This window comes from Quercus suber, unplaced genomic scaffold (assembly GCF_002906115.3).
Source record: "Quercus suber isolate HL8 unplaced genomic scaffold, Cork oak 2.0 scaffold_624, whole genome shotgun sequence".
Classification (NCBI taxonomy): Eukaryota; Viridiplantae; Streptophyta; class Magnoliopsida; order Fagales; family Fagaceae; genus Quercus; species Quercus suber.
The window spans coordinates 67,788-93,771 of NW_027070067.1; the positions used below are offsets into that span (position 1 = coordinate 67,788).

At 32.8% G+C, this 25,984-nt stretch overlaps 1 protein-coding gene and 1 long non-coding RNA gene across 2 annotated transcripts; one reads left to right on the forward strand and one right to left on the reverse strand.

Annotated features, from left to right (window-relative positions):
* Positions 1 to 9,421: 9,421 nt before the first annotated feature.
* On the reverse strand, positions 9,422 to 10,131 carry LOC136064104 (uncharacterized). Its single transcript, XR_010625754.1, has 2 exons — positions 9,875 to 10,131; positions 9,422 to 9,728 (listed from the first exon to the last, which is right to left on the reverse strand). It is a non-coding gene; the product is annotated as an uncharacterized LOC136064104 (long non-coding RNA).
* Positions 10,132 to 17,115: 6,984 nt separating this feature from the next.
* Positions 17,116 to 25,015, forward strand: LOC112030712 (uncharacterized). Its single transcript, XM_024063380.2, has 4 exons — positions 17,116 to 17,245; positions 17,361 to 17,511; positions 24,185 to 24,268; positions 24,692 to 25,015. The coding sequence occupies exons 1-4, from the start codon at positions 17,206 to 17,208 to the stop codon at positions 24,768 to 24,770; spliced, it is 354 nt and encodes a 117-aa protein (XP_023919148.1). The 5' UTR covers positions 17,116 to 17,205; the 3' UTR covers positions 24,771 to 25,015.
* The last annotated feature ends 969 nt before the right edge of the window (positions 25,016 to 25,984 follow it).

The following is a 25,984-nucleotide window of genomic DNA, read 5'->3' on the forward strand; positions in this document are numbered from 1 at the left end:
ATAAAATGGGTAATTAGATAACAAGGGAATTGTTGATAATTAAGTCTTTTTAAAACATTTATCTATTAGATAATTATTGTTTTAAAGGCATAATTATCAAAATAAAAAGGATTAATTTTAGAAGACGAGTTAAAAATATGTCCAGATTCAATTCCCGACTCAGAAAGTCTCTAAAAAAGAGTTCAAATTGAACCAAAATTGGGAATTGGACTCGGCACTCTAGGAGTGTCGATCGGCACATGGCAAGTGCCAATTGGCACTTCCCAAGTGCTAATTGGCATAGCTTCAAGGCCTGGCCCAGGAATGCTCTAATTGAGATAAAACACATCCATTTCGAATTTTTAGGGATAAGGACGCAATACAATTCGTATCTAATCCAATCTATCTTATTTTTTAGGCATCCAACCCCTATAAATAGGAAACTAAATTCAGAAATCAAGACCCATTTTTCCTAACTTCTCTCTCCTTTTACATTAAAGAAGTTCTAGAAGCCCTATTTTAGGAACTTCTTTTTTGTTAAGAGGCTTCACTTAAACCCTTACAAATTTTGTTTCTCTTTGAAGAACTCTTTCTTTGAGGATTAAGTTCATGCAGGTATCACTCTAACTTTGTTTCTATAACATGCTTTCACATGTTTTAGTTTCCATAGATATGATGTTTTCTTTTGTTTTCAAAAAATTTTCACATGATTAATTGATAAGCATGTCTAGATTTAGGGTTGAGTCTTTCCTTAGAATTTTAGATCTACCATTTTTCTTTGTGTTTTTTCTTAAACTAAAGTCAAATTTGCAAGTTTTCTCCATTTTTTTAAATTAGATTCAGATCTATATTTCCAGATTTGAGTTTTATACATAAATTTTGATCTAAATTTTATTAATAAAATCAGATATGCATTTTTCCAAATAAAAATCTGCCATGTTTTTAATTAAAAAAAAACCAGATCTTCATTTTTCCAAATAAGAATCTACCATGTTTTTTAGTAAAAAAACTAGATTTGCATTTTTCTAAATAAAAATCTTCCATGTTTTTAATAAAAAAAAAACCAGATCTGCATTTTTTCCAAATAAAAATCTGCCATGTTTTTAATAAAAAACCAGATCTGCATTTTTCCAAATAAAAATCTGCCATGTTTTTAATAAAAAAAAAAAAATCTGATCTGCATTTTTCCAAATAAAAATCTGATTGTTTTTAATAAAAAATCTTAACTGCATTTTAAAAAAATAAAAATCTAACTGTCTTTTAAATTAATAACCAGATCTGTTTTTCTTTCAAAGAAAAATATGTTTTTCCTCATGTTTAAAAATCCTGACCAAATCTGAATTTTTATTTAAAATCCATTCTTTTTTCTTTTATGGGAACTAAAAATTAAATTTTTCATTAATCATTATCATCAAATTTTTACACCAAATAAAATGGCAAATCTAAGGTTCTTAAATAAAAGGTTTACCCTAGATCTAGGATTTGACATAGCATCTGTTGCACAACATTTCATACTTTGAATATGGGTATTTAATGGTCACTAAGAGTCTAGAAGACCAGACTCTATTTGGGCAGGATAGGTGCCTAACACTTTCCCATCCTGTAACCTAGCCCCCAAACTTTAGAATTTTAAGTTTGTAGATTGAGTATCCTATTTTTATTTTTTGGTACATTGTATATAGGACCAAAGCTTTGTATTTTTACATAGATTGTATATAGGATCAAAGCCTTGTAAAGATATTCTACCAAGTTGTATTTGTATAATCAATTAATGAAATTTGAGGTATTTTTGGACATGTGAATTGTATTTTATTTTTTCTTCTTTTTTTATTAAAAAAAAATAAGTGGCGACTCCACACATAATCCTAAAAAGGGAAGGTGTCGATGCCTAACCCCTTTTCTGAGAGCACCCTTAGATTAGTTTTTCCGGTCTTTCACAATTATAAAGTAGGGTGTTAAAATAGATGTAAATTTCATGATCTGTACTCCCTTTAAATGACATATTGGCGTGTCAATTCCTTCTTGCAAAGGCGAAATGCATAGTACTTAATCTCCCTAGAAGCAATTAGGCTCAAATCAAGCGTGATTTTGGGAGTACGCAGTGCCTCTTAAAAAGAGGCAAATGAGTCACCACCCGGTTATAGGTTCAGGAACCAAAATATGAGGTCTTCCTACTAGACAAGGTCCTAAGTTAGGGTACATGATGGGAAGAGGTCAAACACCCCAAACATGCCCACTCGTAGCTAGCCTTTGCTTAATTTGGACAAGGGGTAGATCTACCCTAGAAGTTTGAAAGTGTGTGTTTACATCTAGACCTAAGTGTAGTCTACGAGTCATGTGAGACAAGATATGGAAAGCGATGTAGGCATGTGAGCATGAAAGCAAAGAGATAGTCATGGAAAAGAAAATGATTCATGGCAATGAACTCAAAGAAACAAGGCATGATATGGAAAACAAAATGTTAAGACAAAAAAGTGTGTGCATGTGTTTACTCAATCATGCATGTACGTGGGTACATGCATGTGGGTACCAAATAGAGTTGCGAGTCTTACTCCAAAGGATACTTAAGTCCTATGAGGAAAGATTATTAATTTGAAGTGGAATCTTCATTAATTAATGTGTCTTCTGTATATTATACTTGAGTTGTATTGTTTTGACACTAAGAGCTTGCATCTTTTAAGGCTTAAAGATATTTAATTAATTAGGGTTTGAATGACATGACTTATGATGTTACTAATTAAAAGCAAATCAATCAACTTAATTATATTAAAACGGCCACCTTTAAGACATTTTCCTTATATTTGAATAACTAATTAAACTCAAATGAATTGAATACTAAATAGCTATTGACTTTAAGTTTAGAAAGTATTTAAATCTTTTATACTTAAAATGTTTGTCTTATTTATCTTTAAAACTTTTAGTTGCCCTATTGAGTTTGAATCATAATTAAAGATTGGACGAGAGAGATTAGAGAGAATGCATTAGGGTTTTGAGGTAGGAAAGGAAAGCAAATGAGATATTTTTGGTATTTACAATTAATGTTAAACAAGAAAGAAAACAAAGGCAAATAGAATATACATATTAAAAATGGGTAAAAATAGATAAAAACATTTAAGGAAAGATAATAAAACATGGCATTAAAGATGAAAGAAATAGAAAAGACAAAAAATCTAATTGAGTTCAAACTAGCGTATGTTGTAAGAAGGACGTGTACACACTTGATACTCAAGGCAGATTTCCAAAAAAAAGAAACCAAAACAAAAACCCTAGCCTCATGAAAAGTGCATACACCAGGGTATGGATGCATACACATCCTCCTGTGTGTACGCATATCGAGGCATATTAGGGTTCTTACATGTTCTAAGCACAAACAGTTAAAATAAACAAAATCAAAGACATATTATGAAATATATACGTGCAATTCAACACAATAAGTCTTAAAAAAACAACAAAAAACATAATAGGATCAAGAATCGATGAAGAAATGTGGGTCATGGAAAAGATCTGCATTTCTTCCTCATAGCACTTACAGTGATGTAGTTTTAACTGGCCCCTCAGGCAAAATCGACTACTGCAGCTGTGTATGTGGGAGGATGAGTTGAAAAACTTGATTAGGGTAAACTAAAATACCCTAAGTGGTGGTATTTGCAAGCTTGGACAAAACTAGAATTCAAATATGGGTGAGAAAGAGACTACCTTCAAACTAAGAAATCTGAAGATCAATCTAACCCCCAAACCTTTCTGCCCATCTAGCCTTAAAAATCCAAGTTTAAATTTTTGGAGGGAATTTCAGCAAGGTTTTTTCAAGGCTTATTTTTCTAACTCCCTTGGATGTTGGAAATTAGGGTATTTATAGGGCAAATGGGTAGTTAGGGTTTGATGACACGTTTAGGTAGCCAATTGATCAAACTGATTGCCCTAAAAACTCATCAAAATGGAAATGGAGTGATTTTAAGCATTTTGTCCAGAGAGTGCATACGCCACATATTAGGTGCATACGCATTAAATGCGTAGTGTACGCACTTGTTGTAAGCCTAGGCCAAATAGGTCAAAAAAGTCTTCTAGGCTTTAGGCTTTGGGCTTCCTACATATTTTTCATTTTTGGGTTTGAGCTTGCACTATATTGGGTCATGTTTTGGCTTGTCATCCTCATTGGGTTCCACACACGATGCTGATCATTTTGGTAATGATTTAATTTCTCATCATTGGGACTAAGGGGCTTGGATATAGGGTCAAAATGAGATGGAGTGTCTACAATAGATAAAGTAATATTTTGAGTTACTAAGAGCTATATTTTTTAACAACCTTATTGTTAATGCTCTTAGAGGGCCATGGCTCCTCCACCTTTTATTTATTTATTTATTTTTTTTTTTTCTATAGCTATACTGCATAAAAAGCTAAGACCTCTCCAAAAAAATGTAACTGGCCCCCTAATTAACCATAAGATCTACTTCGTCCAACAGGTAATGACCCAAAGTCCAAAAAAAATAATAGTTTGTCCTCCCAATTCTCCAAAAGATATGTCGTCAAGCTGGCAGCTCTTTGTTAGTTTATTCAGTTCAAATGAACTCTTGGGAGGCATATCAAGCCACTCATGTTTTGGCTTTATAGTCTCTTAAAAATAAGTACTCAAGTTGTTTTATTCTTAGCTTTGCCCCTTCTGTTTTTTGTGATAAACTCTTGGGCAAGCTAAGATCATGGTTTTTAGTTTGTTGTTTTTGTTCATTTGTTTTTAGTTTGTAGTTTATGTTCCTTTGTTAATAAAATTTATTGATTATCAAAATAATAATAATAATAATAATAATGTAGTCAATCCCATGGGCTAACTCACTCTCCCCAAATGCATCATTGACAGCCTATTTGTCCAAAATATTTTTTTCTGCTTTAGTGTTATAGTTACGGCTGACACAAACCACAGTTCACATTGCCTTATTTTTTTTCTTCTCAACTCCCATCTCAACAAAACCCGTGGCCCATCAACCAAACTCTTGTCATCTTAAACAGTCACGTTGTGTTCATGATGATCAACCAAACTCTCTCTCAACAATCATCATAAAAAAATAAATAAATAAATAAATAAAATAAAAATAAAAAATCCTTATATGGGTGTTTTTTGTGTTTATATTTTTAGCATTTAATGGTGAGTTTTGTCAAAAAAAATTTATCATTATTTATGAATATGTTTTATTTATTGAGATTACATTGTTTAATATTTATCATCAAAACTTCCATTTGAAGTTCAATTGCAAAATTCAGAACTTGTTGTGAGAAATCATCTAGATTTTCAAAATATGGGGACGATATACATGCTATTAGGGGATTAGCAATTTCGGAAAAATCTGAAATCTATTATTTGATGGATAGATAGATCGTCTTGTGTTGATTCTTTTAATTAGTTTCTACGGCAACAATATAATGAGCCTTTTCAGTTATGAAACTGGAAAAACAAGATTTGGCAATAAAATGGAGGATGAGTTTTTGGCAAATAATATGATGATTTATATATATATTTTTAGAGCAATATGATAATTTATATATAAAAAGGAAATTGCTAAGTATTTCACTTTGGAAATGATAATGGATAAATTTTATTCTATGAAAAATAGTCACAAGACATAAATTTGATGTGAAACGTTCTCTTTTGGATGTTTTTGTATATGTTTATAGTGAGTTTTTGTATGTTTATTAGTGTTTATTAATATAATGGTATATCAAATATTCAATAGACTTATGAATTATACTAATTATATTAATACAACAAATTGCCCCTCAAATTAAAAATTTCTAGCTACGCCATTGTCCACCATATTATTCTTATTTCATTTTTTATTTTTGAAGAATGTTTCATATTATTCTTATGGTTGATGCATTCCCCCCCCCCCCCCAATCCAACCTAGATCTGATACTATATTTAACAACCAAGGAAAAACGCTAGTTACATCTACATTATACCTTAAAAAGACTAGTCACAATTGAAACTCCTTGCAATTGTTAATAATACTCAGATCTACCTAGTATATGCCCAATGTAAGACTCATCACACACCACACACATCACACAATCAATTAAATTTGGGCATCACAATCTCCCCCACTTAAATCCCTAACATCCTTGCTAGGGCCCACTTTGTGGGATAGTGTCTTCGAGCCCACATGGAGTTACCATGTTGGCTTTGATACCATTAAATTGTCACGCCTCGAACCCAACCATAAAATTAGGCACGTGACAATGGCCGCACACTTATAAAGTTTTCACTCTACAAGTGTGCAAGACCTTCTTAGCAACTAAAAATTATCCTCAAAGAAAATTTCATCAATAAATCCACTATCATCCTCAATAATGCAATTGTTAAAAGATCCCCAAAGTACCAATAGAAACAATAATCCAAACCTCATGATCGTTAAATAAAAAGATATACTAATTATTACAAGATCATCTTATTTCAAAAATTCCTAATCTCCTTTCAAGTGTACACCCTCAGTAAAAGTCCCAAAACTTTATTATTCTTCATTATCTAAAAATGGAGGGGAAAGAGGGGGGGGGGGGGGGATGAGTTGACAACTTAATAAATAACTAAATTCTAACCAGCTGAAACAAGCATATAGATTGACAAAATAAAACATTTTACATAAGATAAAATTTTTCACATATATAAAAAATTATAATATACTATGGGTTTCAAAATAACATAAGAAGTTTCATAGACTTAAAACAATTCAAATATTCAAACAAAATTCATATTTTTAATAATCTTTTATGACTATGATCACGCTATATCCCTATGACTGGGCATCAAATTAAGATGAAACTAGTTTTGTGCTAATGTATATCCCTCATTAGCCAGGTCCAGAAATATGATAAGCTCGTGATGCTCCAAATAAAACTAGTTTTGGTACCAATAAATAACCTCCATTTGCTAGGTATCAGAGCAGGCCCAGTAACCCCATGCGGGCTTGGAAACACTACCCCACAAAGTGGGCCCTAACAAGGATGTTAGGGATTTAAGTTGGAAAAATTGTGATGCCCCAATTTGATTGATTGTGTGATGTGTGCAGATGTGTGATGAGTCTTATACACATTACTCCAAAAACAAGAAGTTGGAAGGTCAAAGATTATTGTTGCTGGAAAGGCAATGAAATGAAAAATTTATTGGTCTATGAAGCCAACTCTCAGGGTGTATTTGGTTGGAGACGTAGAAAAGTGGGAGGATAGAAAATAGTAGAATGATAGAAAAGTGGGAGAATAGAAAATAGTAGAATGATAAAAAAGTTGGAGGATAGAAAATATTTCAATTTCCTTCATTTTTGTTTGGTTGGGAGTGAAAAAGTAGACGGATGGAAAATGAATTTGTATAAATTTACTCATATACCCTCATTAAAAATGATGCCCAATTAAAAAAAATGATAAGCAACCAAAAAAAAATCACCCAAATTTATTAAAAAACATTTTCCAGAAAAAAAGAATCATTTCTAGTTAAACAAAAAAAAAAAAAACACAAAGCACCATGCTCAAGTAATCAAAAGATATATATATATATATATATAAGGAGGCAACATTGCCCAGGAAACCATAAGAAAAAAAAAAACCACAAAGAACCATGCTCAAGAAATCAAAAGAAAAAAAAATAAAAATAAAAAAAAGAGGAGGCAACGTTGCCCAGGAAACCATAAGAAAAAGAAAAAAGAAAAAAAGACAACTGGACTTTGTCCACATGCACTACACATGGGTAATTTTGTCATTTCACCATCAAACTCCCCCCACCCAGTTTTCTCTTTATTTTGGAGAGACAAATTTTGTGTGGGCCTGAGTTAAAAATGTCTGGACCCCACATAAAAGTTTTCTTTTCCCCTTCTCTCAACCAAACAACACACAAACCCATTTTCTCTCCAAAGTTTTCCATCCATCCTAATTCACCTCCAAACAAACACACCATTAGTTTAGTTTTGGATTTTGAATCCTTCCAACTTGAATTGGCATGCACCTCTATGTTCTTTTCTAAAATTAAAACTTTGGGTCCTTTGCTAACGATTGGTATATTTATGATACTTTCATGCCATATTCTTGTCAAATATTTATTTTTATTCTAGCAAATTTCCCTTTCATCTATACTACTATTTAAGAGTTTTCTCCTTACTCACAAATTTGTGTAAAAAAAAAATGTTTAAATAGCTTTTCATTATCAATTACAACATGTCAACATCATTTTTTTAAAAAAAAAACCTAGATCTCTTATTCAACTATCAGAAACTTTATAAGTTGAGTTAATTGGAACCCACACAACACGTCAACATCAATATATATTTTAAAGTCTTTAAACCCAATAAAAAAATTCCATGAACCTATTATTTTTTGTTCAATATAATTGTGGAGTAGGCAAAATAAAAAAGGAAAGAACTTGTTAGTTTTTGATCAATATAATTGTGGAGTAGGCAAAATAAAAAGGGAATAAGACAAAATGAAATAACATTTCTCCAGATTTAGTGAAACGAAGTTTCAACAATTTCTCCTATAAAACAGAAGGGGAGAATGTTACAATCAAACAATCATTTTGACAAAAGAAAAAGAAAAAGAAAAAAAAAAGTTAAAGCTAACCACAAAACCAAATTCTAGTAGGATTAAAAATGAGGCAATTATGTAGAAATAAAATAATTTAGCAAATGTCTTGGCGATCAGGCAGAAACTATTAGGAGCGTTTGGTTTGCTATGATGTGACCTTGATGTAATGCACATTACAATAATGTGACATTAAAATTTTTTTTATTTTTTCTAGAACTATTATAATCTAAAATTACAAAATATATTATGTCACCTTAATTTCATCACATTTCTAAACAATATAATGTTATATTTTTGTATTGAGATTACATTAATATAAAATTATAATAACATAACATTACCGTGTAATGTAACATCATAATGAACCAAACGCCCACTACAAAAAACTGGTCATATAGTGGCGTTTGTGAAACGTCATTATAGGTAATAAAAACGCCACTATAGGCCCATTTTGGCTACAGTGGCGTTTGCTATAGTGGTGTTTACAAATGCCACTATTGTACCGCCATTATAGACCTATAATGGTGTTTTACAAAAACACTACTATAGGACCATCTTATAGTGACATTTGCAAACGCCACTATAGGACCGCCTGCAAACGCCACTACATACCATTTTTCTTTTTAAAAAAAGGCTATAGTGGCGTTTGTCAAATGCCACGATAGCCTTTTTTTTTTTTTTTTTTTAAAAAGTTGGTCTATAGTGGCGTTTAGGTCTATAGTGACGGTACAATAGTGGCGTTTGTGAAACGCCACTATAGACTCTACAAACGCCACTACAGCCAAAAAACCACCAAAAAAAAAAATTGATTACCAAATATTAATTTTTGGTAATCAAAAGAAATTTTTTTTTTGACGTAAAAAGTTTTTTTTAATTAAATTAAAAGAAACAAAACAAAACAAAATACATAAAATAAAACAAAATACAAACACTGTAGCTATCCCAACAAATTCAAAATGAATCACAAACCCACCTAAAAAAATTCAAAATCAAACCCAACATGCTCACATCAAAAAAAAAAAAAAAAAGCAACTCCAAATACAAACACTATAGCTATCTCAGCAAATTCAAAATGAAAACACAAACCCACCTAAAAAATTCAAAATCAAACACAAAATGCTCACATCCAAAAATTATTAAAAAAAAAAAAAATAGCAACTCCACCCCAACACATTCAGCCACCACAGACCAACCTGCAAAAAGAAATCATCAAATTGATAAAAAAATCTCATAAACCCACAAAGCAAAGTTGACAGCAAACAAAGAATAGACCAAAACTATTATCAAAAAATAAATAGACCAAAACAATCATAAATTAAAAAAAAAAAAAAAAGCTTACCTGCAACTATACAACCAATGGCTTCAAACACCATCTACAAATTTGAACAAAATCAATGAGCTGCAACATCGTCTGCAAATCCAAAACCCACAAACATTAACACCAAACACCACCACAAATAAAACAAAAGAAATAAAATCAAAATGGAGAGAAAGAGGAAAGTATCAATTCAGGTGCATGTGAAGTGAAAGAAGAGTGAAAGAAAAAGGAAACAAGAAAGATGGAGGAGAGGAGACAAGAGAGAAAAAAAAAAAAAAAAAAAAAAAGAGAGGAAGTCTGAGACTTGGAATGGAGAGATAAGGGAGAAAAAGCAAGAAAGGAAAAAAAAAAAAAAAAAAACCAAAAAAACCAAAAGAGAAATTAAGGAAGTCTCTGAGACTTGGTGTGGAGGAAAGGGAGATATGGGAGAGTGGGGTAGGTGGGGGTTTTCTTAATTTTTTTTAAATTTATATATATATATATATATAATGAGAAATTATAAGTACGTATGCGTGTGTATATATACATATAAATAATATATTCACAATATTTTTATAACAAATTTTTAGTGACAAATTGTTACTAGTTATTATTGTTAAGGCAAAAAGTAATCTTAATGTTAGGTTCAAATTTGAATCAATAACAACTAACCACCTATGATTTGTTGTGAAAATATTGTGGACGTAGCATCTCTCATACATAAAAAAAATATATATATATATATATATAGAAATGATATGTCAACAACATTTTCACAACATTTTTACAACAAATTTTCAGTGGCAGGTTGCTATTGGTTATTATTGTTAAGGCAAAAAAGTAATCTTAGTATTAGGTTCAAATTCGAACCAATAACAACTAACTACCTATAATTTGTTGCGAAAATATTGTGAAAATATTGTGGACATAACATGTCTCATTTAAATATAAGTATAAAATAATATATACATTTAAATATATATATATATATATTCATTTATATTATATATATCCTTTACCGCTAAAACTCATTTATTTATTTATTTATTTTTACGAATATTGTAAAATATGCCATAGAATATTCCTAGAATATTCTATTGCATATTCCGTAGTATTTGGCTTAAACCTTTTTTTTTTTTTTTTTTTTTGGGGAACAATGTAAGACATGCACTTTTTGGACCTATAGCGGCGTTTGGTAAACGCCACTATAGGTCCTATTCCAAACGCCACTATAGATCATCTATTTTAATTTTAATCTTTTTTTTTTGTGCTGGATTTTTTTCTTAACTTTTTTTTTTAGGAATATTGTAGAATATGCCATAGAATATTCTATGGCATATTCCGCAGTATTTTGCTTGAACTCATAAATTTTTTTTTTTTTTGGAAATAATGTAAGACATGCACTTTTGGACCTATAGTGGCGTTTGGTAAACGCCACTATAGGTACTATTCCAAACGCCACTATAGCTCCCTTATTTTCATTTTTTTTTTGGTGCTGGATTCTTTTTCTTAACTTTTTTTTTTTTTTTTGGTGCTGGGCTATAGTGGCGTTTAGGTCTTACTGTTACAAGGGCCTATAGTGGCATTTGAACGCCACTATAGGCCCTATCCAACCGAAATAAAATAAAATAAAATGTGCCTATAATGGCGTTTGACAAACGCCACTATAGGTCGTTGGAAACGTTGCTATAGACCCATTTTTTAAAACGCCTCTATAGGACTCTCCAAACACTACTATAGATATGCCTATAGCAGGGTTTATAGAAAACGCCACTATAGGAACAGTTTTTTGTAGTGGCCCCCTGGTTCAATGTGATGTGCCATTGATGTGATGCACATTATAATGATATGATATTATGATTTTTTTTTTATTTTTTTTTTCTAACATTACCATAATCTTTTTTTTTCTTTTATGGAAAAATTTTGTTTTTTTATTGATTCAACAGGGACTTCTGTCCATCATTACAAAATTGGTAGCATCACAGTGGATGTCTTCTAACCAGATTTGAGGGGAATTACAACACTTTGCCAATTTGGCTAGTTTATCGACTATATTGTTACCCATTCATTTAGTGTGGATGAATGAGTAGGATCTAAAGGACATGGCTAGGGAGTGAGAGTCCTCGATGATGTGACCGAAAGAAACCAGGCTTGGGATTTTGGAGTTGAGGTGCTGATGACTATTTCCAAATCTCCTTGAAATATAACATCTCAGAGACCTATCTCTTGTGAGAAGATGATTGCACGATGGCATGCTAGTGCTTCGACAGCCTCCACTGTCGAAGGTAGCTCAATCGGTTGGGACCATGTCAGCATGATGATCCAGGCATGAATGATATTCATTTAGGCATTTCACTGCATTCGAGTAGATCGTGGAATATGGTAAATAACGAGAGTCCACTCGAGTTGCATTACGTTTGGTCCAAAGGCTCCATGCTATGTAAGCGAACCTTTTTGCTAGATGTGGAGCTCCGATATTGAATATTCCTATCAGAAGGTCACGGAAAGTTTGGAAGCATTCCGATAGTTTATTTCGGCATTGTTTTTCCTCCCACCATGTTTCTTTGACTGCCCAACATCCCCATAGTGCGTGGACGGTATCTTCCACCTCTTCTCTGCATCTGTCGCATGTTGCATTTCTTGTCACCTATCTCCAAAAGAGGTTCTTTTTTGCTGGCAGTGATTCATTGCAAGCCCACCATATAAAGTGTTTTATTTCACTTGGTACAGTGAGTTCCCAGATGTCTTTCCATAACATGTCCTGACCCAAGAGATTTGACGGATCCGGTTTTGAAGTTTGCTCTGTTCTTTAAAGCATTAGATATGCACTTTTGGTTGAATAAACACCATTCTTAGTTCATGACCAAATTAGAGTATCCTTGATTCGACGACTGCTTAAGGGGATGTTGAGAATAGTTTGAGCTTCATGGGGTAAAAATTCCTCGATAACCCTATCCGTTAGCCAACGTGACTCATCCTCCTCTAGTAATGCACAAACCCGTGTGTTCCCTGGAAATTTTTTTTGTGGCGATATAACTCTGTTTGAGTGTGGGTCTAGGAGCCATCTGTCACCTTGAATGTAGGAACTCTCCGTGTTGCCTATCCTCCAAGTAGCATCCTTCGAAATTGTCTTGCCTTTAGGATGCTTTGCCATGCATACGACCCATTTAAGTTTACCTCGACATCCATGATTGAGCACTTGGGAAAATACCTAGCTTTGAAAACCTTGTATAGCAGGGAGTTTGATGAAAGAGCCACCAGACTTGCTTCCCCAACAATGCGAGGTTAAAGTTTTCAATGTCCCGGAATCCTAATCCTCCTTCGACCTTTGGCTTGCATAGCGTGTTCCATGCCATCTAGTGGATTTTCCTGTTTTTCCCGTTGCATCCCCACAAAAACTTTCGAATAAGAGCTTCAATACCCTTGCATAAGTTCTATGGAATTTTAAAGCAATTCATAGTGAAAGTGGGCATGGCTTGTAAGACGGCTTTTATCAGTACTTCACGACTTGCTTGAGATAGGGGTTTTTCTATTCAACCTTGTATTTTATGCCATATTCTCTCACATATATTGTTTAAACTTTGCCTTTTTGCCCAACCAATAAATGAGGGGAGGCCTAGGTTTTTCTCAAAGTGAGAAGTGGTCGAAACAACTAGCATTTCTTTGATTGTGGACTGAGCATGGGGATCAGTATTGGAGCTGAAGAAGAACTGTGTTTTCTCTCGGTTCATACATTGTCCTGAGGCTTGTTCATATGTGTCCAGTAACTCCAGTATAACAGTGCAATTATGAACATTTACTTGGCAAAACAGTAGGCTATCATCGGTGAAGAAGTGGTGTGAAATTTTTGAACCATCTCGGCATAATGAGACCCCTTTTATTGTGCCGCATTCTTCCGCCTGTTGAGTGAGAGAGTGTAGACCTTTTGCTCATAAAAGAAAGAAGTAAAGTGATAATAGGTCACCTTGACGAAGACCCCATTGAGGATGGAAAGGACCATGAGGAGCACCATTGATCATAACTGAGAAAGATACAAACCGAATACAAGAGCTGACAATGTTTATCAATTTTTGATCAAAACCCACTTTAGCCATCACTTTTTCTAAGAACACCCATTTCACCCGGTCATATGCTTTGCTCATGTCGAGCTTCAAAGCTATGGAACTAGACCTACCATTTCGTTTATATCACATCACCTTAATCTCATCACTTTCCTATACAATGTAATATTGTATTATTGTATTGAGATTATATTAATATCAGACTACAATAATGTAATATTACGGTATAATGTAACATCACAACAAACCAAACGTCCCCTTAGAGCATTAGCATCAGGCATTCTAAAAAAAAGTTATTTTCTCAAATCAAAAAGTTACTTTGTCTATTATAACACATCACTTTACAATACACTATACATCACATATTCTATTCTATTACCATTTTATTTAAATATTATTTATTTATTCTTTAATTCTTTTTTGTTGTTCCCAAAGTTTCAGCGAATAGATTGATGAGAGAGAATGTTTTAATATTATTAATTATTCCCCAAGTCCCCAATGATCAAGAAGAGAGAGAAAACTTTGAATAAAAAATAACAAATGCTAAAAATTTAGCATTTAGCACACTTGATAACAATACTCTTACTAGGGATTAAACGATAGGACCCGACTATTCTTAAGAACCTCATAATATTTTTCACAAAATATCTTTCATGGTTATACATATATGCACCAAGGAGAGGATTTGAGATTCACTATTATTGACTAAGTCGAAAAGGACTTAGCAAGCCCATAGTGACAATGCGAAGTATATAGTAGAATCCTTTAATATTTTTATTGTATCACATATTAAGAGACATGACAATTTTGTAGCTCACAATCTTGCTAGATATGCTAGACAAGTTGGTGACTTAATGATGTGGAAGCAAGAAGTTTCTCCACGCCTAAATGTTGTTATCTTAGCTGGCTTCCTAGTTTTCAATAAACTTACAACCTTCTTCTATTTTTTTTTTAAACCCTTTATTAATATATATATATATATATATTCCTAATTTAAAACATAAAATAGAGATGGTAAAGTTCTATTTTTTTTTTAAACCCTTTATTAATATATATATATATATATATATTCCTAATTTAAAACATAAAATAGAGATGGTAAAGATGTGGACTAGGCTAAAACTAGACTCCTATCTAAAAAGGCATGGCCCAACCTAAAAGAAAGAAAAAAGGACACAAAAAAAAAAAAAACACTCGATCTCAAGTTTCATATATCACATTTGTTGCAAATTCACGATCCATCTCTCCAATGTTGTTAGACATGCTAGACAAGTTAGTGATTTATTGATGTTAACGAAATATGTTTCTCCACACCTAAAAGTTGTAATCTTAGCTGGCTTCTTAGTTTTCAATAAAGTTACAACATTCTTCTTTTAAAACATGGCTGAAACTGGACTACTATCTAATAAGGCACGACCCAACCTAAAAGAAACACACACACACACACACACACACGATCTCGGGTTTCACATATCGCATTTGTTTCAGATTCACGATCTATCTCTCCAATTTTGCTAGACAAGTTAGTGATTTATTGATGTGGATGAAAGATGTTTCTCCATGCCTAAATGTTATGATTTTAGTTGGCTTCCTAATTTTCAATAAAGTTACAACCTTCTTCTATTAAAAAAAAAACCCTTAAAAAAAGTTATTCCTAATTTAAAACATGAAATAGATATGACAAAGATGTAGACAGGGGTGAAACTAGACTCATATCTAATAAGGCCCGACCAAACCTAAAAAAAAAAAAAAACCACAATTGGTTTCGAGTTTCATATATCGCATTTGTTTCATATTCATGATCCATCTCTCCAATCTTGTTAGACATTCTAGACAAGTTAATGATTTATTGATGTGGATGAAAGATGTTTCTCTACACCTAAATGTTGTAATCTTAAATGGCTTCTTAGTTTTCAATAAAGTTACATCTTCATCTAAAAAAAGATATTCTTAATTTAAAACATGAAATAGAGATGGCAAAGATGTGGATTAGGATAAAACTGAACTCCTATCTAATAAGGATTGGACCAACCTAAAAGGAAAAAATAAAAAATAAAATAACACACACACACACGCATATGCGTGCGTGCACACACACACTCGATCTTAAGTTTCATATATCGCATTCATTTCAGATTTACAATCCATCTCTCCAATTTTGCTAGACATGCTAGACAAGTTAGTGATTTATTGATGTGCATGAAAGATGTTTCTCCACACCTAAATGCTGTAATCTTAGTTTGCTTCCTTTTTTTCAATAAAGTTACAACCTTCTTCGAAATAAAAAACCCTTTATTAACACAAAAAAGGTATTCCTAATTTAAAACATTAAATAGAGATGGCAGAGATGTGGACCAGGTTGAAACTAGACTACTATCTAATAAGGCTTGCCCAACCTAAAAAAAAAAAAAAAAAAAAAAAAAACACACTCTGTCTCTCACATTTATATATCGCATTTTAAAAAAAAAAAAAAAAAAAAAAAAAACACACTCTGTCTCTCACATTTATATATCGCATTTGGTTTAGATTCGTGATCTATCTCTCCAAAATGCACAATATCATCTAAATTTGTGAGAGATGGAATGGATTTTTGTTTATTGATTAGTTTTTATTTATCATGTAATTTGATTTTCCTTTTTTTTTTCCCCCTTTCCCAAACCCTAATTCTTCTTCTCATCATTTTTTTATAGTGGTTTTTGCCGAAATTGGTGTTTATCTTGTGTATCACTTTCCAGTCAGGCCATATTTTCACATGGTGCCATATTTTTCAACCCAAGTTAACAACAAATGATGTTGGGGTGAAAGTTTGACAAAGATTATAGTTTAGGGTACAAAATATACATTCGAAAAGTTTAAGGTATAAAGTATAATAAAGAATATAGTTTTGGGTGGTAAAGTATTGAGATTAAATCCTATAAGAACGCGGTGCAAAACCCAACTTTTACACTCTCCAATCTTAACATGTCGTATCATCATTTATTTTTAAGTGCCGCAGCATCATATCACATATTAAAAAATAGACATAATCATACTCAATTAATTTTAATATTTATCTAAAAATTTAAACTAACTAGAAATTTATTGAGATGTTATTAGACATATGCAGGATCTCTTATTGGATTAATTTTATACTCATCTTTACAAAATGCGTAATTATATTATGATATAGAGTTTGGTCGGCCTATTTAATAAGGCCCAGCCCAACCAAAAAAAAAAGAAAAAAAAAAGAGGAAGTATAAAGTACGCATCGCAGTCCATCCCAAACATAACACAACTCACACTCGGTCTCGTTTCAGATTCACGACCTATATAATGGCGGTCGCTTACTTTGTGCACAGGCCTCTGAGATCCTGTATGAATTTTTTGTTTATTGATTAGTTTTTATTTAGCATGGAATTGGATTTTGTCTTTTTTTTTTTTTTTTCCCCTTCCCAAATCCTAATTCCTCTTCTCATCCTGTTTTGCAGTGGTTTGTGTCGGAATTGCTACTTTTCTTTATTGTCGCTTCCCACACGGGCCATTCCCTTATATTGACTCGCTTATTGAACGATTTAAAGCAGATGAATCTTCAATGGCAGAAAAAGAGTTACTAGCAAAAAAGAGAGAGGCAAAAATCAAGTATGTCTGCTTTTACGATTTAAATATGCACGTACTAACTTATCTACTCAATATGTTGAACATGTGCTTATCTTGGATTTTATATTATGTCAGTTTATAATATGCAAGACATGAGTTCAATTGTGGTAATTTAGGAGTTTAATAGTTTGTCTTATTTAGTACAGTTTCAAAACTATTAAATTGGTGACTTTTAGGATTTTTGTAAGGAGATAATTTTATAATTTTTTATTCTATTTTTACTTTTGAGAATGGAATTTTTATTTTGTTCATGGAGGGGTAATTGAGTTGCCAATAGTTTGTTTATCTTGGGTTTTTATTTATTTATTTATTATTATTTATTATTCAAAGTTATTTTCCTTCTACTATCACTTCATTCTACAAGAAAATTTAGAATCATGCAACCGAAGACCTTGACAATTTTTGTTACACCTTCCTTAAATCCTTCTTTCTTAATGATAACTCTTCCATCTCACCCAAAACCTTAAATTACTAATTCTTTTTTCACTTGAACCTTATAAATTTACATATTTCTTTTGGTACATTATATATATTTTTTTTGATAAAAAAAAAAAAAAAAATCTAATTCACAGGAATCTTTGTGTGCGCATGCTTCTTATATATAATATGTAATGCCTTTTTAGTATAAGGAATGAATCCAGGTTGTTGGCATGGTATCTCCTTAGTTCTGCTTAGCGTAATCATGATTGGACAGGTTAATTATTCGTTTACGTGGTGGTTTTACATGTGGACAGTTTCTTGTGAATTGAAAGTAGAGGATTAGATCAGTTAATTTTGTGTTGGCTAAACTACATTTGGGTCCCCCAAAATGTAGCCTTACCATCAATAAGGTCCTTGTAGTCCTTTTTTGTTTTCATCATTAAAGTCGTCTTGTAGTTCTTGTTGTAGCAATGCTAACCCTAAAGTTTATAATTTGTTGTCAAGTTGGTCTTCACAATCATCATATTTACCATGGCCCCATAAATATGACGCTAGGCTATTGTTAAAATAAATGGAAAAAAAAAAAAATGGTAAGAAATCAAAAGGCAAAATGTGAGAGAGAAAGAATCCAATGAATTAATGTGATTTGAACCTATCGAAAAAATGAATTAACGTGATTGGACCTTAAAAGACTTACATTCACAATAAAAGTCCCAAACAATTACACTTTGTCACTTTTACTATCAAATTTCTCTTATAATTACCCATTAAAGGGTATGAGTAGGATTGCATTATGCCTAATATGATAATATTGAGATCATGATGGTGTTTTAATAGCATGATGACTCACATGACTCTATAAAACTTCAACATGAATACATTATATCCAAGATGGTGCAGAGGACTTGTCACTTCTTTTTTTTCCGTAGATTTTGATTTGGGGATCCTTTTTACCATTTAAGGCACCTTCCCCTTATTTGCTCAAAAAAAAAAAAAAAAAAAGGGCACCTTCCCCTTAGGTTTTTTATTTTTTATTTTGGGTTCAACCTATGCAAAATTCTCCAACTTGATCTTGTGCTTCATTATGACCTCGTCCTATGCCCTTTGGCTACCAGTGTAGTCGTCCTTGGATCATAGTAGCAACTATTTGGGCATTGGTCCAGTTGTCCTTAGCCCCTCCCTGTTGCAATATTCTAACGTTCATTTGTTGTCGACATGTTGTCATCCATTGCCGGAGTGAACAATTTGCACAGTTTGTTCTACATTGTGTTCGATCCATTTTCCATCCAATCTAGTTGTTCAGTCACCTTAAAAAAAAAAAAAAAAAAAGGGCACCTTCCCCTTAGGTTTTTTATTTTTTATTTTGGGTTCAACCTATGCAAAATTCTCCAACTTGATCTTGTGCTTCATTATGACCTCGTCCTATGCCCTTTGGCTACCAGTGTAGTCGTCCTTGGATCATAGTAGCAACTATTTGGGCATTGGTCCAGTTGTCCTTAGCCCCTCCCTGTTGCAATATTCTAACGTTCATTTGTTGTCGACATGTTGTCATCCATTGCCGGAGTGAACAATTTGCACAGTTTGTTCTACATTGTGTTCGATCCATTTTCCATCCAATCTAGTTGTTCAGTCACCTTTAGCTTTTTTATTCCAACTTGAAGGCATCACCAAGCTTTTACCTTGAGTTTGAGGGGGAAGTGTTAAAGACACTATGGTTTATGTGTTTAAAGATGCAATGTCTCAAGCGGACCAAGTATGTTGTAGACCCAACTCGGGTTAACCTTATTGCTATATTAGGGTTTCTTGTATGCACCATCCTAAATAGTCAATAAGTAGCCGATTTGACTTTCTTCTGTAGATATAGGCCATTTGGTCGAGCCATGTCAACCTGTATTGTCTATATCTTACTTTCTCTTCTCTTTACAATGTTCTCTCAATGTAGTTATAGGCAATCTGTGCACTCACCCAGGTGACTGCAGGAGGCAAGGCGCTGCTAAGGCACCTCAAAGGCCCTGAGGCTAGGCACCTTTACTGAGGTGCATGCCCTTGGCGCTTAGTCGAACGCTTGTAAATATGTTTGAGGCACTAAAAGCGATGCTTGAGTGAAGCTAAAGAGAAAAGCGGCATAAATGGCAGCTTTTGTAAATTAACACAACTTTTTTGGGACATCTCTTTAGGGTCTAGAGGTTCAAGTTTCAAAATTTTTGTTGGCTGTTGAACATGTGATGCCGGAGAGGGCAGATGAAGCTAAGAAATAGAAACAGGGGTCTGAAGTTGTGGGGAAAGGAGAGCTGAGGGGTTTATTCAGTTCTATTAATTATGGTGAATCATAGACAAAGCGACAGGGAACTACTAGGGGATAAGAATCTTATTGTTTCTCAATGAATTTGAAGATTTTATTTTGGAATGTGAGAGGCTTGAATGAGGGAGACAAAAGGCTCCAAATTAGAAATTTGTTGTGCTCATGGAAAGTTGATATTGTTTGTTTGCAGGAGACCAAGTTGGAATTGATTACAACAGGTTTGGTTAGAAGTATTTGGGGTTGCCCTTATGTAGATTGGTTATATTAGGGCTCTGATGGTGCCTTGGGTGGTTTTTTGATTATGTGGGATCGTAGGGTGGTAGAAAAAGTGGAGGAAGCTGTGGGTCAGTATTAGGTGTCTTGTAGATTTAAAAATGTAGGTGATCAACTTGAATGGGCTCTTACCAGTGTTTATGGTCCAAACTTAAACAGTATGTGGTATTTAATTTGAGAGGAATTGGCAGGCATTTTTAGTTGGTGGGTGGAGATTTTAACGTAGTCTGTTTTCCTTCAGAGAGATTAGGAGCTGAAAATTTCACCCAAGCTATGCATAATTTCTCTGATTTCATTTCTTCTCATGGTCTATTAGACACTCCTTTGGAGGGTGGCCTTTACACTTGGTCTACTTATTCTTCAGTCTCTAGATTAGATCAGTTCCTTTTTCTCAACACTGGGATGTTTAGTTCGCTTACATCTCTCAAAGAAGGTTACCTAGAGTTTTATCTGATCTTCCCTGTTCTTTTAGATGGAGGGAATCAACAAAAATGCGTTGACCTTTTTGTTTTGAAAACATGTGGTTGAAAGCAAAGGGGTTCATGGAAATGGTGAAATCTTGGTGGGAAACTTATTTTTTTCAGGGGACTCCTAGTTATATTTTGGCCATGAAGTTAAAAGCACTGAAAATTGGATTTAAAACAGTGGAATGAAGTGGAGTTTGGTAATGTCAGCCAAGAAACAAATATTGTGGATGAGTTGAATGCCTTGGATGTTAAAGCAGAAAGATACCATTTATCAAAAAAAAAAAGCAGAAAGATACCTTTTATCAGGTGAGGAAAAATCTGAAATTGAAAAGACTACACTGTTAGTAGAAATCAGTTGGAGAAAGAAGTCAAGGGTGCTGAATTTGAGGGAAGGGAATTCTAATACAAAGTTCTTCCGCCGCATGGCAAATTCTAATCGCAGAAATAACAGTATTACAAGTATTATGGTTGATGGGACCTTGACATCTAATCAGGATAGCATTATTGAATGTATCACTCATTTTTATAGGAGTTTGTTCACTCGTTTTTATAGGAGTTTGTATTCTGACCAGCAAGTCTCTAGATCCTTCCCGGATGTATTAGAGTTCCCTCGGCTTTCTAGGGAGAAGGCTGTATGGTTGGAAAGGCCTTTCGAGGAAGCATAAATTCTTGAGATAATAAGGGGCTTTAATGGAGATAATTCCCCTGGACCAGATGGCTTCCTTATGTCATAAGGCCGCCTTTTGCCTTTGACTACACTGTGTTATCTATTCTTTTTCTTTTGAGATTCTAACTTGGTATTAGAATGAAATTTGATCTCGACTTGTTGCAAAATTCTAACATGTTTTCAACATTTAATTGTATTGGACAAAACTAAATTGGTGCAAACCACCACCCCAAATGCAGAAAATGCTTGCAGATCCAGCAATGCTTGAACCAAGCAATGATTTGAAAAAACTGTAATTTTCTTGCCTGCCTATATATATATATATTTTGGACATAAAAACTTGACCTGTTCCCTAAATTTAAGGAATGAGAAAAACTTAACCTGTTAAATAAAATTTCAATGTCCGGTTGCTATGGATTTGTGGTCTATGATTTTGGGTTTATATGGAGTAAGTTGGGTTATGCCAAAGTCAATTGTGGGGCTCCTTGCTTGCTGGCAAGGCAGTTTGGTCGTCATTGAAATGTTCATATATAGATAGCTGTTCCCCATTGTTTAATGTGGTGTCTTTTGGAGGGAAAGAAACCGTAGGTGTTTTGAAGATACTGTGAGATCCATGCTAGACCTCAAGTTATTTTTCTTTAAAACTTTTTTGGATTGGTCGTTTGTCTTGCGAAACCAATCATTCTCTTCTATCATTGATTTTCTTGATTCTTGTAATTTTTGTATGTGATCCTTGTACACTCCATGTACTAGGGTGCCCCTTTTTTATATCAATAAATCTTACTACTTACTTAAAAAAAAAAAAAAAAAAAAAATCATTGTTAAGAATGATAAGAACCTGAATACATTGTCTTTGTTTAATTCCTTCGATAATTTTTTAGAGTGTAGCACCTGCAATGAACAACATTTGAACCTCTTTAATGTTTAGAACTAGCATATTTCTTGACATAAGGGCAGTTTATCGTGCCCAACACATAGGCACTGACTTGGTATGAATTTCCCACACGGAAAATGTTTGCCTCCAAACGGCCAGATAAATGATTATCCACATGTTTTTAGCCACATGACCTTTTTGATGAATCATATGGTTTGTTTAAATAATACATGCAGGAAATTTTATAAATCACCACGTAATAAGCTGAAGAAGATTCCTTCAAATTGTTGGAGGAAACTATGTTCCTTTCTTAACCTACCATAATAAGGACATGTGTTCTACACCCACTGATGTAGGATCTTTTAGAATTCAGCACTATACTAGGTTTCTTGATGAGTTTTGAGTAAGGATTGATGTCTAAGAGTTTTAGGTTAGAAAAGAATGAATATTGATGGCTGTTTTGGGGCTGTAAACAGTAAATTAGAAAGATAGAACACTAGGCAATCACACCCTCAAGGCTTTAAATAAGCTGCTGGAATTTTATTAATCAATCACTAATTAAATAACATTGACTACAATAGAGCCTTTTTATAGAGGCTCTTGTTAATCTCTTTCCTAGAAGGACTTGGACTCTAAATAACATATTCCTAGAATGAATAGGAATAATAATACAAACAAAAGGACTTAATAACTCCTAAACCAAATAGGAGGACTCAAAACATAAAATAAGACTCCGGGACCTCTAGGACAGCCCTTTTCCAGCTGGAAATTACCAAATTTCCCTTACTCTTTTTTAACTTAATTATAACTGATCTAACCGCTTCCCAACCTAAAAGACTCAATAGTCAATACTAGGACAATAATAACTAAAATAACCTATTAAAGGTGCTAAGAAGGTTCAACATCAAAACTAGACCACAACTCTTGAATCTTTGTATATTTAATCTTCTTTTTCCTTGAGCTCTTTCTTGTCTGCATCACCCATACTCTCTCTCTCTCTCTCTCTCTCTCTCTCTCATTTATCTTCTTTATTATCCACGGGATAATTGTAAGTGACATTAACTAAATGATGAGTATGGAGGGACCGTTTATCAACAAACCTCAAAGGAGGCTAGTGTCTTTTTGTCCATAGTTTAGGTCACAATATTTTTTTTTTTAAAAAGAGGAATGTTTAGTTAATAAAATAACAGTTTGAGAAGGACTTAATTGTTGTATTTACACAAACCTCGGGGAGAGTATTACTTCATTAAATGTTTGGGCAGAGTGTAATTGCAAAAAACCTCAAGGCAGGACAGTGTACTTTACATTAAAAAAAGATCAATAAAAAATACAGCCCATGAAAACTTTGGGGAACTAATTTGTATTTAAAGTCTTTCTTATTTATGTGGTGGTTTTATGTCTGCGCACGTGCATGTATGTTGAAACTCTCATGTTCTACATTTAGATTTATGAAGTTCAACCAATTGCTAATCAATTCAATCATGCCCAACCATGTTATCCTAACACTATTACACAATTAAGCTTGTTGATGCCTCAGGAAGGATACATGTCTATGGAATTTGCATATTTTTATGCCTTTTGGGTTTGTTGGTTGAACAAGTATGATTGTTTCTATTATTATTCTCATTCTAATTAAAAAAAATTCTGAACAGGATGGATAGAATCTATCACATAATTCGCAAGAAAGGAGGGGCAGCAAATTCTATGACTTTGGGGGAGTTGGCTGAGGATCTTAAGTAAGTCTTACAATTTAAACAATTTGGTTACACATGTATATTGAAAGACACTATCGGAACTTTACAATCTGCACACAAGAATCTACAAACTTGATCCATTTAAACCAAACGTAATATACTTGTTGGGCAAAATTTTTTCCTTAAAAACAAAAGGTAATTCTAATACTTTGAATTTGGTGCGGTGGTTCATGATTTTTTTTTTTTTTTTTTGGGGAAGATGTGCTACAGTTGAAGCTTTTATTGCTTTTTTGGTTTTCATTTTGTTGCACAGAAAAGGCTTAAAAACACAATTGTAACTCGTATCTAGTTCTTTATGGATTTCTCGCTTTGGCGATAGAATTGTCAAACTTTTGGACTAGAAAGTGAAATTTGTGTCTCCTTAAAAACAATTCTTAATGATTTTCAAATTTGCTTTTGGCCTAGGGACTTTGGAGGTATGTGGAGCCACTTGGCTGAATCTAAAGGAAACAACATGGCTGAATCTAAAGGAAGAGTGGTTTGAATCTGGAGTTGTGAATAAACTGAATCTAAAGGAAGAAGTTTGAAGACAGGTTGATGTGAGACTAGGATATTCATGATTGATACGCACTGCTTTTTGATATATTATGCTGAAAAAATTATATAATGTTCAATGTAAAATACTTACTGTGGGTAGGTACTATTGGGGAATCAACTTTATTTCATGTTATTGGAGAGAAAACTCTTGATCTCACTGCTTGATCGGTCAATGCAAATATGTTTTTGAAATTTATTAGCCCATCAAATATATTGCTCCTATTAAAAATATATGTAAATAAAAAAATTAGTTATATATAAATTACATAGAAAATATTTTACTTATATCATACAAATGTTTAAATAATTAGTGGGCGACGAAATTTACCTCAAATAATTAACTATTTTAATTATTAATAAGCAGAACATGTACTATGTGAGTCTAACCATATTAGAAGTTTAGAACACATATATAATTAAAATAAATATAAATTTTTAATTACTTGTAACTTTTGGTAACAAAATATTAATTGAAGTAGCATTTCTAAATTTCTTGAAACTTAGATATGCAATCAAGTTTTACATGGAGTAAACTATCCTATCCTGATGATTAAAAGTCACCTAATAGTTAGAATTTAATCTAAGATAAACTATCTTGTAAATAATTAGAGTTTAACAATTTTTCACACAAAAAAAAAAAAAAAAAAAAATCGCTTCGCACAACCATGTTTTCTAAGACCAATCTTATTTTTATTATATACTTTTTTTTTTTTTTTTTTTGAGAAGATATACTTTTATATGATATTGTATAAAAGTGTAATAGACACCTATAATTATTTGCTTTGGGTTAGGACAGTTTTTTTTGTAAATTGTCTATATATATATTATTAAATTAAAATTCATATATATTTTTAATTTTACATATCAATTTAAAATAAAGGATCACTTGTGACGCCTAAATTTGTTGATAAGAACTAATCTAAGCAAATTAAAGTGAAATTATTGAGAAGAATTTTTTTTCTTTGCTACTCAAAGTCTGTTATATTAAAGATAGAAATGCTCCTCGTCCCCTCTAGGTCTCTCTGTAGTCTGTAGACTAGAGTATGTAGGAGCTTAAAACCTGTTTTTCTACAAGCTCTTTAACCTCTCAGATCTGTGTATACAGATTGCTGTAGGGGAGGTATCTACCCTTTCTTATGTTTTCTTCTAATTGGCTTCATC

Excerpts from the sequence above, each read along its gene's own strand:
- LOC112030712 (XM_024063380.2), top strand. The coding sequence starts at position 17,206 with ATGGCGGTCGCTTACTTTGTGCACAGGCCTCTGAGATCCT. Across the intron at positions 17,246-17,360 it reads GCACAGGCCTCTGAGATCCT|TGGTTTGTGTCGGAATTGCT; the intron begins GTATGAATTTTT and ends CCTGTTTTGCAG. Across the intron at positions 24,269-24,691 it reads GAGTTGGCTGAGGATCTTAA|GGACTTTGGAGGTATGTGGA; the intron begins GTAAGTCTTACA and ends CTTTTGGCCTAG.